This window comes from Sinohyriopsis cumingii, chromosome 1 (genome assembly GCF_028554795.1).
Source record: "Sinohyriopsis cumingii isolate HCF-2022 chromosome 1, ASM2855479v2, whole genome shotgun sequence".
Lineage (NCBI taxonomy): Eukaryota > Metazoa > Mollusca > Bivalvia > Unionida > Unionidae > Sinohyriopsis > Sinohyriopsis cumingii.
In genome coordinates, this window is record NC_142961.1 from 125,272,474 (window position 1) to 125,288,413 (window position 15,940).

General features: G+C 34.9%; 1 protein-coding gene across 2 annotated transcripts in view; it reads left to right on the forward strand.

The window, feature by feature from the left end:
• LOC149807817 (tRNA selenocysteine 1-associated protein 1-like) overlaps positions 1-11,578 on the forward strand; it is a 43,624-nt gene extending 32,046 nt beyond the window's left edge. For both annotated transcript variants that reach the window (XM_089970912.1, XM_089970920.1), the window contains 4 exons: positions 4,501-4,624; positions 7,001-7,040; positions 7,945-8,003; positions 11,110-11,578. In XM_089970912.1, coding sequence (XP_089827038.1) covers positions 4,501-4,624; positions 7,001-7,040; positions 7,945-8,003; positions 11,110-11,190 — 304 coding nt within the window. In that variant the 3' untranslated portion in view covers positions 11,191-11,578. The remainder of the gene's footprint in view (positions 1-4,500; positions 4,625-7,000; positions 7,041-7,944; positions 8,004-11,109) is intronic.
• The last annotated feature ends 4,362 nt before the right edge of the window (positions 11,579-15,940 follow it).

Sequence of the window (15,940 nt, forward strand, 5' to 3'; positions counted from 1 at the left end):
TGTTCGACGAAAATGATCAGATCGTTCTAAGGTGACACCAAGTTATTTCTTGCCTTATTCTGTGACACACACATTAAAGTTTCTACTCCGTATAATCAATAAAAAATATTCAAATCATTGTTGTCATTTACTCATTTGATGAAAGAAACACACTTGTGTTGGTGAAGTGTTTTTCATTACTTTTATTGCATTGACTCATATTTAAATAAAAGGTTGATTTGCTTATGAGTAACTGGATTGAGTAAACATAATATAACGAGGTCACGGTCATTTAAACCAATGCTGATTAATCATATGTCTTATTTAAAGTGTTTTTATTGGCTGATAGTTTGCCTACTTAGCTCAGTATGCAGTCAAGCAGTGATAGAATTCATGCACATGCAACATTTATCAGTGATAGCTGACTTTAGTATCACATGACGGGAATGAATCAGAGAAAAGAGATATATTGAAACAGTCATTGTGCCTGGAGAGCACGAATAGCAAAATAAATGTGGATTAAGTGAATTGGTAGGGAGGTAATTTTGTTCAAATCCTGTCTGAGCAACATAGTTTTGAAAGATAATTCTGCAGCTTCACCACTAAAGGTTACTTTTGAAATACTTGTATACAGACTATAGATTACACCAGCCTGGCAATTTAAAGGCTAATTCAGACAACTTTTGAAATAATTGTATACAGACTATGTATTACACCAGCCTGGCAATTTTCATGTTTTTTCATCCCTATAATTACTTTTGAAATAATTGTACACAGACTATGTATTTCACCAGCCTGACAATTTACATGTTTTTTCATCCCTATAATTACTTTTGAAAAATTGTATACAGACTATGTATTACACCAGCCTGGCAATTTACATGTTTTTTCATCCCTATAATTACTTTTGAAATAATTGTACACAGACTATGTATTTCACCAGCCTGACAATTTACATGTTTTTTCATCCCTATAATTACTTTTGAAAAATTGTATACAGACTATGTATTACACCAGCCTGGCAATTTACATGTTTTTTCATCCCTATAATTACTTTTGAAATAATTGTACACAGACTATGTATTACACCAGCCTGGCAATTTACATGTTTTTTCATCCCTATAATTACTTTTGAAATAATTGTACACAGACTATGTATTACACCAGCCTGGCAATTTACATGTTTTTTCATCCCTATCAAATTACTTTTGAAATACTTGTATACAGACTATAGATTACACCAGCCTGCCAATCTAAAGGCTAATTCAGACAACTTTTGAAATAATTGTATACAGACTATGTATTACACCAGCCTGGCAATTTTCATGTTTTTTCATCCCTATAATTACTTTTGAAATAATTGTACACAGACTATGTATTTCACCAGCCTGACAATTTACATGTTTTTTCATCCCTATAATTACTTTTGAAATAATTGTATACAGACTATGTATTACACCAGCCTGGCAATTTACATGTTTTTTCATCCCTATACTTACTTTTGAAATAATTGTACACAGACTATGTATTACACCAGCCTGGCAATTTACATGTTTTTTCATCCCTATAATTACTTTTGAAATAATTGTACACAGACTATGTATTACACCAGCCTGGCAATTTACATGTTTTTTCATCCCTATCAAATTACTTTTGAAATACTTGTATACAGACTATAGATTACACCAGCCTGGCAATTTAAAGGCTAATTCAGACAACTTTTGAAATAATTGTATACAGACTATGTATTACACCAGCCTGGCAATTTTCATGTTTTTTCATCCCTATAATTACTTTTGAAATAATTGTACACAGACTATGTATTTCACCAGCCTGACAATTTACATGTTTTTTCATCCCTATAATTACTTTTGAAATAATTGTATACAGACTATGTATTACACCAGCCTGGCAATTTACATGTTTTTTCATCCCTATAATTACTTTTGAAATAATTGTACACAGACTATGTATTACACCAGCCTGGCAATTTACATGTTTTCTCATCCCTATAATTACTTTTGAAATAATTGTACACAGACTATGTATTACACCAGCCTGGCAATTTACATGTTTTTTCATCCCTATAATTACTTTTGAAATAATTGTACACAGACTATGTATTACACCAGCCTGGCAATTTACATGTTTTTTCATCCCTATAAAATTACTTTTGAAATACTTGTATACAGACTATAGATTACACCAGCCTGCCAATTTAAAGGCTAATTCAGACAACTTTTGAAATAATTGTATACAGACTATGTATTACACCAGCCTGGCAATTTCATGTTTTTTCATCCCTATAATTACTTTTGAAATAATTGTACACAGACTTTGTATTTCACCAGCCTGACAATTTACATGTTTTTTCATCCCTATAATTACTTTTGAAATAATTGTATACAGACTATGTTTTACACCAGCCTGGCAGTTTACATGTTTTTTCATCCCTATAATTACTTTTGAAATAATTGTACACAGACTATGTATTACACCAGCCTGGCAATTTACATGTTTTTTCATCCCTATAATTACTTTTGAAATAATTGTACACAGACTATGTATTACACCAGCCTGGCAATTTACATGCTTTTTCATCCCTATAATTACTTTTGAAATAATTGTACACAGACTATGTATTACACCAGCCTGGCAATTTACATGTTTTTTTCATCCCTATAATTACTTTTGAAATAATTGTACACAGACTATGTATTACACCAGCCTGGCAATTTACGTTTTTTCATCCCTATAATTACTTTTGAAATAATTGTACACAGACTATGTATTACACCAGCCTGGCAATTTACATGTTTTTTCATCCCTATAATTACTTTTGAAATAATTGTACACAGACTATGTATTACACCAGCCTGGCAATTTACATGTTTTTTCATCCCTATAAAATTACTTTTGAAATACTTGTATACAGACTATAGATTACACCAGCCTGCCAATTTAAAGGCTAATTCAGACAACTTTTGAAATAATTGTATACAGACTATGTATTACACCAGCCTGGCAATTTTCATGTTTTTTCATCCCTATAATTACTTTTGAAATAATTGTACACAGACTATGTATTACACCAGCCTGGCAATTTACATGTTTTTTCATCCCTATAATTACTTTTGAAATAATTGTACACAGACTATGTATTACACCAGCCTGGCAATTTACATGTTTTTTCATCCCTATAATTACTTTTGAAATAATTGTACACAGACTATGTATTGCACCAGCCTGGCAATTTACATGTTTTTTCATCCCTATAATTACTTTTGAAATAATTGTACACAGACTATGTATTACACCAGCCTGGCAATTTACATGTTTTTTCATCCCTATAATTACTTTTGAAATAATTGTACACAGACTATGTATTACACCAGCCTGGCAATTTACATGTTTTTTCATCCCTATAATTACTTTTGAAATAATTGTACACAGACTATGTATTACACCAGCCTGGCAATTTACATGTTTTTTCATCCCTATAATTACTTTTGGAATAACTTCATACAGACTATGTATTACACCAGCCTGACAATTTAAAAGCTAATTCAGCCCGACTTTTGGAATAATTTTATACAGACTACAGATTACACCAGCCTCACAATTTTGCAGGATTTTTTCATCCCTATAATTACTTTGGAATACTTGTATACAAACTATATATTACACCAGCCTGACAATATTGCAGGATTTTTTCATCCCTATAATTACTTTGGAATACTTGTATACAGACTATATATTACAATAGCCTGACAATTTAAAGGCGAATTCGTCCCTTGAATTACTTTTTTTAATAAATGTTTAACGACTATTTGTCAGATACAAATCTCATTGCTAAAGATCTAATCCGTATCAAAGTAATGAGCATGGCAAAAGAATATGACTTGACCTACATGCGTTATTTAAACCCAGAGAGAAGAGAATCCTTGACAAATATCCCTTGACTATCAGTGGAACAACTATTATTCATCCAATAAGATTTACTGCATACATAACACAAATTAAAATCAGATGATGTACAAGAATCATGAGTGTTGAACGTACTGTCTAGGTGAAAATTTGAATATGTGTGTATGTATGTACAGCAAGTGTAACTTGTTTCAAATAAAAAGTAATGACTATGTTTTAATAGTTAATTTTGGTACCAGAACACTCATCACCCCTCACACTTCTCATTACCATCATTGCACTGACTAAATGTTGTAGCTTGATTATCAGTATTACACTGTATAAGTTGGAGATGGAATTTTTTTTCTGCTAAATAATGGAGCCAAAATTATAACAACCTGAAATCAGTTGAGAAGACTTCTCAATCATCTAGGCTGTTGATAATCTTAAAGACATCCAAACTGTACCTTGTATTATTTTCAGTCTTTTTACCAAATTCTAAACAGTTATTGATCTTTATTTTATTTTTAGATAATTGATGTTTGAATGTGTTTGATAAACTTACTGTGATTTTACCTATTATTTATATGAGTGCTACATTTTTTTGTAATGCAGGAGTCACATGGATGCTGCCAGCTATGGCGGTTACTATGGAGGCTATGGGCATTACTATGACACTGGTTACTACCCAACAGATTACCATAACTATTACAGCTATTATGCTCACTACCAACAACAGGTAGGTGTTCTTGTTTCCACTGATTTAAGATTCACATTTTAAAGAAAAATTTATTGTGCATTGGGGGGGGGGGCTATTTTATGGGGTTTTCTTCAGCTTATCTGGCCATAAGACAAAGTAAGCTCATACTGGAGGTCATATTTCTGACTTAAATTTGATTCAGCTTCGAATATGGGAAATATGGACAAGTTTGATAAAGTGTGAGATACTTTGATGTTAATGAGGTGATCTAGCAACTGATTGGTTGCAGACCTGCCAACTCTTACGATCTTGCCGTAAGTCTTATGAAAATTACCCTTAAAATACAGACTTAACAGCATGCTAGCAAAGCTACAGGAAAATGATCATTGCCGAAAAATCTGGATAATTGGTTCATCCTTGGATCCGGGTTTCATCTTAGAATTAGTGATATTAGTCGGGGAACCAGACTAGCTTTACAGCAGCACTCCAGACACTTTAAACTGTACCTCTTTGTTCCTGCGAAGCGTCAGCATGATCAGACTGTTGAATTTTTCAAAATGGCATCCCGAAAGGAAAAATATGCTTCTAGAAAACTGTTAATAATCAACACAGAAGTATAAAAAGGAGTATTCAATTCTTGTGAATAAAAGCTGGAAAGGACACAATTACGTTTCTTGGACATCATGTGCCAATTTGAGTATATCTCTTGCCGGGAGATATGATTGCTGTCATCATGTGAAATGGAAAAGAATTGCCAAGAATTATGTCAAGTTGAGAGATAGCAACACGTCATTGAGCTGCATACAGTTTGGAACTAGAGTTTGTGCAACTGCACCTGCGGTAAATAATGTCTACATGTACTTTACAAACTTTTCAGTTGTACATAATGTTTATCGTCGATGCGTCAAACTTTTAATTGCGTTTTCCAGCTTTACAATAACAGTTATTAATATTTTGTTACACCTTACTGAAAACCGATCAATCTTATGGTTAAAAAATCAACTGCCTTACTGAAACAGACTAGTCAGGGTTGGCAGGTCTGTGGTTGAGCCTCTTTCTTCTCATGGAGCCATATCTCAGATTCATTGTTTTGTTAGACATGGAATAATTATTCATGCTAGTTCATTGTAACTAAGAAGTATTTTGGTAAGTGCTATAATTGTATTGCAAACATGGCTCTGACATGTGTTTCATGCTTCAGTGACTTTGTTGAAATTTTGTGTTTGAATGTCACTTATTGGGTGCTTTTTATGTTAGATTTATGGTAGTTGATTTTTGAATGCATCTCATTAGTGCACACTTATAACCAAAGAAGGTCACTGTACACTTCATACTGTACTCTTTTAACGTGCTTTCAATATTTTTGTTTAGTTTTTGGCCACAGAAATGTTTGCATTCTAAATACATCTTAGAGCAATTGGAGGTAGGAATATATTATATTTCTTCAAAAGTAAACTTTCCCAGTGTCTGTACATTGTATATTATGTCAAGTTATACACAGCAAGTTAATTGTTTACACGTGAATTTAGTATTTGAATTAGATGAGTGGACTGCATACCGTAAGTGTAAGACCATGGGGGCCCCAGGTGGTCAAGTGGTCTAAGGCATTCATACAGATCAAATCTCACCTCTGTTTCCCGGAGTTCAAGTCTCAACTCAGCCAACATAGGGTCCTTCATGCGCCATATATACTGGCCACCCTATCTAGACTATCATATGCCTATCAAAAGTGGTGTTAAGCTCACAGAAAGCCTTATCTGCAGTGGCTGATTGTTGTACATACTGTTCGGTGTAACTAGGCATCTAATAATGGTCCTACTGATTTTCACTACAAGTTTTCCAAAAGTCAGTGAGTTTCATCCAATGAATTTTGCTTCTGTGATTGGACAATGGTAATAGCTTTTGAAGCAAGTGTTAAGAGCAATGATTGTAAATAATATACCTTATTGTTATCAACTTTATCTTAGAACATAATGTTGTTTTTATTAATTTATACCTTTCATGCCCATTCAGTGTGTGTGTTTCTACCTACATGATATAACAGGACATGATTTAAAAGCTGATTAGTGCTGGTTAAAAGTTTTATTCCAAAAGCTTTAAAGGTAACTAAGCTACAAAATAAAGTTTAGCTAGAAAAAGGGTAAGCATTTTGTTGTCAAAATGACTTTAGTCTGAGTTTCTGCCTGATAATTAATGCTTATAATGGCTACTAATAACTTCATACATGCAAGCTTTGCAATCATTGATTATAACATGGTTGTCAGATCTAGTGGTAAAGAAATTTCACAGATTAACAATGGATTAAGTATGTGTTATGATTGCACTGTATTCTGTATGTCACATCAATTTTTCTTCATTAAATTTTCTTGCTATAATTTATCAGCATTTTTCTTTTGGAAATTTTGTTTATTTCAGGGTCATTATGATCCTGTAGGGGAGGAAGATGCTTTAGAAGGTAGGACCATCCTTTTTCTTTGATTTGTGAGTTGAATACATTTTGATTGAAGACAGGAATGTCAGCTTTTCTCCAGGGCGTGCCCTGGATGGCGATTTTCAAATGTATCCATATGATTTAAATGTAAATATATATAACGAGGTCATCGGCCATGGTTTGCACATGCTTAGTTTAAGGATTAGTCTTGGAAATTGCTAAAGCAAAGGTAAAATCAATATTCCATGAGCTTTTAAATTTAGTTATGTTCCTTTACTTTTATTTACTTGTGTGATGTTATTCATTGCTTATCCATCATTGTGTTTCCACTTTCATGAGAAAAGTGAGGATAGTTCATTCCTGGTAGTCTTAAGCATCTTGTTCAGTCAAGCATCAGATCTCAGATGGGTCACAGTCTGTATTTATAAGGATGGTCAAATGATTATACCTGATTTAAAACAAAAGAATCTTGCCTCTATCAAAATATCCATGTCTGTAATAGCATTTTCATTTGTTATTTTCACAATTAAGTTGAGATTTGTATATATGTGTGTGTGTATGTGTGCGTGTGCCATTCAGCTTTGAGTACAATATACTAAAGATGATCCAAATCATTTCTCATTTCAGTCATTTTCACTTTTTAACTTTTTAACGTGTTAATTAATGCTCCCAATTTCACTTTTATTTTTACTGTCTGTACATGTTTTTTTCTTGCAAATGCAATAGAGCTAAATTGTATTACATATGCATTCTTTCTCTGACATATGTTAATAGTAACCATACTTTATCAAACCCATTTAAAAATTGTACAGCCTGTGAGAACTAGAAAACATGAAGAATTATGGCTTTATTCCCTTGTTACAAAATTTTATGGAATAATTTGGTATACTAGACAAATTGGCATATCAACTAAATATTTTCCTTTCAGAACCAGAATTAGGGATTGATGTCGATAAATACAACAAGGAATATATGGAACAGAGCGAGGTATGTTTCATCTGGTTAACTATTATTTAGCTCAACTATTTGTAAGGCACAGTGGCCTTGTGTTATGGTTCCTCATCCACCATTCATTGTCTTTCATCCATTCATACTGGCTATTGACATCTTTTTTCTCCAAAACTGCTTAACAGACCAAGCATGAAGCTCGTTCAGATTTGTTTAGTTGATGCATGTGCACAATCAGACATGGCCACTCTTACTTGAAAGACAAAAGTCTAAATGACTTCTTCTCAGGATCAACTTGACAGAATTTTACCCAATTTGACTGAATGCATCCTGGTATGAAGTCGTTAACGTGTATTTCAGATTATGCTATTAAATATGGCCACTGTTTCTAAAAATAGAAAACATTTCAAACACCATCTTCTAAAGAACTGCTCATCAGAATTTTAGTGGAAGCATACTTTCATGAAGCTTTTTCAAATTTGCTCAAATGATGCTAATCTGCGATCAGATTGCTGTTACTAAAAATATAAAAACTAGAAACAAATATTGCTCAAGAATTACTGTACAGGATTTGACCAAATTTTGACAGAAAGCGTCCGAGGATGGATGTCTTTTTAGTCCTTGAGACCCATATTTCTCATATCACTGACTTTGGTTCAGTTTGGTGTTTTCTTGCTTAATCATTAAATCAGATGAATGTAGGCATCACATATTTGCTTTTACTCAAAAATAAATGGGTCTTGTCATGCTGTATACATACTGTCCTACCTGGAATCATATAATTTGAGGATACATCTTTATGAGCACTACTCTTGTCATTTCAGTAGTAGGTCGTTGTTGACCATTTTTTACACTTCACTGACTCGAGTTAAACTTTGCATTTGGATTTTTAGGCAGATTGCATGTTAAATTGTGACACAAAAAGAGGGTCATCTTGACCTTTATTTCCTCTTTTACTGGTTATGGCAGTTATCTCCTCAACAGACAACAATTTGGCATGTTATACACATACTGTCCTGCCTAGAATCTTGAAAGTTGGTGATAGGATGCATCTTGAATGACAGTCTTCATTCTTTTTGTAAAAAAAAAAAAAAGGTATCCATGATATATTTCATGCTTCAGTAACTTTGTTGACATTTTGTGTTAAAATATGCGTTTATTTGGTGCTGTTTTAGTTCCAGTCAAGAAATTTAATAATTTGATGCATCTCTTTACTACAAACCAAAGACCACTGTGACCTACATTTTATGCTTTGCTAACATGAGTTAAGTATTGTTTGGTTTCTAAGATTAGCTCATCCATGCTAAACGTATATACGTCCAGTCCTGCATAGTAGGTGCTTTCTGAATTAGAGTAAATGATTATTTAGTGGTAAACATTCCATATTAGTGACTGTACATTATAGTGGTCTAAAGCGCTCTTCGTTACAGATCACTGCCATCTCACCTCTGTCTGCGGCGGTTCGAGTCTAAGATTCAGCCAATGTGGGCATGTGAGAAAGCTTGCCAGTAGCTTCTCGTGGGTCGGTGGTTCTTTCCGGGGTTTTCCGGGTTCTTCCTCCACCATTAATACTGGCCGCTATGTATAGCCTATCGTGCTGAAAAATGGCGTTAAACCCCACAACAACAACAACAATATATTGTAATAGGTTGCCCACAGTAGGTTAACTCAGTATTGTACATAAGAGTATAGATGAGTGGACTGCATGCTCTTTATGTGAGGCTTTATCTGCAGTGGTTAATGAAGGAGATTATTGATGTATGAACTAATTTTGTTCTACAGGCTATCACTTTACGGTTATTCAAAACCTGTGAATGGATCCAATAGTATCAGGCATCTGTGGTTTGACAGTGGTAATACTTGTCAATCAGAAGTTATGTGTGTGTGTGATTTGGATTTTTAATGTAACTTTAACAATTTTTCAGTCATATCGCTACAATGTCTGCAGTGTGACAGTTTATAGTGATATCTAGCACTGGGGCATCATGCTGCAGACATGTAGCATGATGTCCCACCCAGTCACATTATCCTGACACCAGGCCAACCAGTCCTAACACAAACCTCTTGATGCTGAGCGCCAAGCGATGAAGCTGTTAGTACCATTTTTGTAAGTCTTTGGTATAACTCAGCTGGGGATCGAACCCACGACCTCTGGCATCCGAGGTAGACGCTCTAACCACTAGGCCACAGGAGCGGTGATCAGTAGTTACAAACAATTAAATTTTCAAACAAATAATACAGAAAGAGCATTTATTTCTGGTTGTTGTTTAGTAACATGGTCACCATATTTGCATGGATGAGGTTGTTTTCAATAAACGTGATGTAGTTAACCATCTTTGGTAATCTCAATAATTCCAAAAGTTTTCAAGTCACATCTCTTTGAACACACATATACAAAAATTCATCCTTATTTATATCTGTTCATTTTTTAAAAACTCATATTAAAACTAGATATTGTAAATATTGGACACAGACAACAGCATTTAATGAAATGAACCATTCTAGAAGCCAGAAGAGGACTGAGCAGTCTTTCTGCTTGTTTATATTGAGAACTTCCATTTGATTTGAAAAGCCAATACGTTGACAGTAATAGGGGACCCCTAGTGACAGGTAAGAATTGTAAATTGATGAATGAAATGACTGTTTTGTACATTTTTTTTATATCTATGATGACTTTTGTTTCTAAAATTGGTAGGGTGAACAAACAAACAGGAGGGGTTTGTGAATACTTGAATTGTTGCACCAAACACTAATTGACTTGCCAGTACAAACAAACAGGAGGGTGTATGACTATTATAATTGTTGCATCAAACACTAATTGACTTGCCCAACAGAGATCTATCACTGAAGGGTTATTAATTCCTAAGCCCAAGTGCATGGTTTTCCAACACAACTTGCAGCATTACTACCAGTGTGACTGTACCCTTGTGCAGCACTATCACCAAATTTGGTGCTTGAAAGTAAGTTAAAGCTCAAAAGTACATTATTTAAATCAAAATAAAAATAGCCACATTATGTGGAAATCTGGAGTCCTGTAGATATTTCATACAAATGTTTTCTAGGTTCACAATTTATTTTATCTTCTGAATATTAATTTAATAATTAATTTATAATTTCAATTAATTGCTTTTCACGTCTGTTGTAGGAAATCTTTGGTGCCATGGAAGACTCGAGATGGAACCCAATAGACAGTGTGGAGTCCAAGCTTCCAGGCTCAGATAGATGAGACTTGATGTTGTCAACTTCATGGAGTTTCTAAATGATTGGCATAGGTTTCACAAGATGGTTTGAAATGCCCAAAAATGTTGCATTATCATTAAGAAGATGGGGCTGATATGTGATATGTTAACATGATACAAGAAATTACAGAGCCACTATACAGATCATTGGCATTTAAGAGTTCTGATTGTGTTTCCAACTTAATGTGTATTGAATTCTGTATGTTAATACTTACAGTAATGAAGTTTCAGACTTAATAATTAAAAATACACATAGTGCTATTCTATTTAAATAATACCTGGTATCCAGGGAAGAAAATTAAACAGAATAAATCTGCCAGGATGTTCTGATGGTGTTGAGTTCCAACTGAAATGATTAAACAAAATTGATGAATCTACCATTAGTTGTTGTTTATTCCAATGGGTCACTATCCAATCTGAGAAATATATAACCCATTACATAATTGCATTTACTGTGCTTGTTTAATTTGTCTGCTACCTTAATTGTTTGACACCTAAACAGTTGGCGTCTTTATATTGAACATTTAATATATATTTTTTCATCCAAATTGTGTGCAATTTTACAATCAAACAGAAAATATATCTTAAAAAAGTGGAAAAAGTTCAAAAGAACAATATTAGTTTAACAGAAAACATACAAATCTGGGTCTGTGCAGTTTGTTAGGAGTAATCAGTTAAGCAAGTAACATAGAACCTGATCTGCTGTCACATTAAGCAATAACAAATCAGGGTGCATGCTGATTTTCAACACCATCATTGCCACATGGAATCCTATACCCATGGATCTGAGGTTTACAAGAAGTGAAAAGTCCCCAGCTAGATGAAGGGATGAAATGGAAATGCCTGAATCATCGAGATCTGACAATGGAAAAGAAGGAATTCAGCTTTAAGGCAGCTATAGAATAAATCTCTTGTATCCCATCTCCACTTGAATGTACACCTCTGCCTACTGTTATCCCATTCTACAAGGTCAAAACTTCTATGGGTGCAGACAATGATGATGATAATCATCAATCAGCAATACTTGCAGAAATCACTGATTGTCTCAAAAAGAATTCTTGCCCTCGGTAATGCAAAAGCCTTCTTTTCCAGAAGTCATTGGACAGCTTGCTTGTCATAATGTGGATCAGCAAGTAAAGTGCCACTTCCAAGCTAGTGAGGAATGTTATATTAACTTTCAAACTTCTTTGCATCCATGCCAATTTTTCACCTCATTGAGGAGGTCAGAAGCAGTTATGCCAGGGATTCAGTAAGCCATATCACCAAGGTCATGAATAGGGCATTTTCACACACCATAGCTAACGACATGATGATATCCTACAACAAAGACTTGGTCAGACGAGATGCACTCTTCTTCTTTAAAGTCCAACCATGTGAGGCCTTCTGCACCCTCTTGTTTGGGTCTTCCATTCTGCTTGCAGATCAAATTGAGTTAAGAAAACAGGTGGCACAAGAGTTACCTCTATGCTGCTACATCCATCAGCGCAAGCCCCTCCCCCCCCCCCCATCTGGATATCTAACTCAGGGATTGTTCTAAAGGAGGGACATTAGGCAGCAGGGATACAACAGAAGCAGTTCCCAAAGACAACAGAATAGCAGTGGCCAGGCAAATTATAGGCAGTCATAAACCCCAACGTCAGATAGTAAGAAGAGTGAGAAAGGAGTTACTTCTTCTGCTCCAGGTCTCCCGCCACCTGTCAGTAACCTAGCTTCCCCAACCACCTGGCAACCCACCTGTGGGCGCCAGACTTCTTCTTTTTTCGTCAGACTTTAATGGACCAGTTTCCACAAAACATTTGAGTGATCCAAGTCGTGTCAAGAATGTTCAAATCTCCTTTATCACACCTTTTCCACTTTTGACATACTCTTTCATGATGAAAACCCCAAGCTATCCCATGAAAGCAGATATACTACAGAAGGTGATAAATCTTTTATTTATAATGCGGGCAGTGGAGATTGTGTGAATGCCAAAAACTTGGGCTTTTAGTCCAGACTTTTTCCGGTGACAAAGTTTCAACCAATTCATTGTGGCAACAAAATTGAAGATGGAGACGGTAATGTCTGTCCATGTTTCAGTGCGACATCATACATGCCAACCATTACGCTTTTGGCTTAATCATTACGCTTTTTTCCCACTAAATTATGCCTTACGCATAAATGTATATGAATTTCACTTTTTCAGTATATCCACCTTCCTAAAAAAATTGTTTTCTCATTTTTATTAACATCCCATTAATCCCGCAGACCGTATTTTAGAAAAGACGGCTTCTTCGTAACTACAGTATAAGAGTACGCTTGTCCGTGCACTTTCCTAACATTATTATGTTCTATTTATAGCAACTATCCTATTATCCAGAAACATGCTGGTTCTACTTTCAAACTTTCGACCTCGTATTCTATTTATAGCAGCTGTATGACTTAGTGAGGAGAGAACAGACTTGTTTTCTAATTTTTAATCTTTACTCGCAGATTCTTTTTTCTAAATTATATTTAGTACAGAACCAGTCTATAGGTATTTGGCACTAAAAAGTATAATTTATTTTAGTTGATGCTTGTATGAGAGCAAAAATATCTCCTTTCAAATAATTTCAGAGATGGATTAGAAAATGGCCAAAAGTAAGCGAAACAAAAACTAACAGAATCCTCCAAAGATGAGGACACAAGGGCAGCATCACATGACATCTATTGCAGGCCATGTGGAAATAATTTTACTATTTTGTGCTGAAAACCTTCAGATGCATTCTAGTCGATGTGTGTTAGAGCACATATTTTTTCAAAGAATTTTACAGGTGGATCAGAAAAAGACCCAAAAAAAATGAATCCTTCAGTGATGAATATATGAATGGCATAATACAGCGTTCCATTCTCAGGCACAGGGGCTCGTATCATTGCTTAAAATTGACCTGTCATACATGTACTATATAGTACATGTATGACGGGTCAGTTTTAAGCAACAATATGAGTCCCTGTATTCTAGGGCAGCATCATGCTCTTTGCAATCTGTGCGGAAACGATTTTAATATTGGGCATGTTGGTAAATTTTATGTGGAGAAACACTTGAAACAAAGAAACACATCGAATTAGCTTGTCTTACGAACTCCAATACTACAGTAACTTCTTATCTGCAGCAGAACTAAAGTGCAGATATGAATGTTATAAATGCAGAGGTGTTATTTACCAAGTTCTTAATAGAAAGATAATAAAGATCTTGCTATTGGTGGAGAAGCAAGAGGATTCATAGAACACAATTTTACTCTTGCTGTGAAGGTGTTTTATGATAATGTTAGAGATTATTATGCTACAGCCTTTGATTACATGCTCCAAAAATTCCCCTATGGAGATGAAGTGCTTTTAAATGCTTCAGTTGCTGATGTAAATGAGAGACAGTCAAAAAGCTTCAAAAGTGTTAGATTCTTTGTCAAGAGATATCCCTTTCTATTACCATCCTTGTCTACCTTGGATCATCTGGAAGGATAATTCCTGTAGTATAAAGTTGGGATTCTACCTGAAAATATACTTGATGCAGATATAGTTGATGTGCAGTGGCACCTTATTTCCCAGTTAAAAGACACGATCACTGGAAGATATAAATTTCCTCTTCTTTGTCAGGTTATGAAAGGAATATTGGTTTCCAGGCTCTGTAACCCAGTACTTTGTGCTCTACTGGTGTGTAAAACATTCATGGTCTCAGCTGGTACAAAGTGTTTTAAAATGCAACATGAAAATATGTTGCTTTCTAAAGCTAAAAGTGCTACATATGAAAACTTGAAGCAGTAAAGGATGTTAAAAGATGAGAGGGGCAAATAAATCATTATTTATTGAATTTTTATCATGTTATATGTGGATTCCTCTTTTTCTGCTTGGATTCCTCTTTTTGTCCACTTGGATTACACTTTTTCCTCGTAATGGGTTGGCATGTATGCAACATGGCTGCATCATCAGATGAGACCTATCCAACTCATATTTTCACATTCCAATCCATACAACATAGCATATGTATCTTATCTTCGCCTAAGATGGCAAAGTACATCAGTTCATGTTCTTCCCTTGGGCCACAGCCTAAGCCCTCTGGCCTTTATAAATATATTAGAATATGTAATCTCTCAGTTCAGGATGACCTCCTCCATGGTAATGGCTGCATATGTGGACAATGTCCTTCAAAAAATTTCCATAAGCTTGGTTTTGGTCACAGATATGAACAAGTTAGGTTGGATAATAAACGTTCAGAAGTCATACTTCATTTTACCCTTCACCACCTTTACATGCACCCATTACAAATGGCTCTTCTATCCACAGGCCATCAAGATCAGATCATGATAATAAAAAACTTCCTTCTCCAGACAAGATATGCCTCGACAGTAATACCCTTCAAAAACCCACAACCAGAAATCACAGTCTGTACAGAGGCCAGTCTTTAGTGTTAGAAAACACACTAGACTTTAGACTGTCAGTGGCAAGTGGACATGTTGAGAGATGGCTCTTCACATCAGCCTCCTAGAATTGAAAGTCTACAACTTTTGGTTAGAACTTCGGCACAGGCGTACTGTCATAATACTGTCGGACAGTTCAGTAGTGGTCACATAATCCATCAAACAGGGAGGGACAAAATCACCAAACCTTTATGCTATGGTGTGGCATTGCCTTCAATGATGTGCCCAATACCAGATAAATATATAGGTCCACCACATACTAGGACCGCTGAACCTTTCAGCCAACTCATTTTCAAGGAGAGGACAA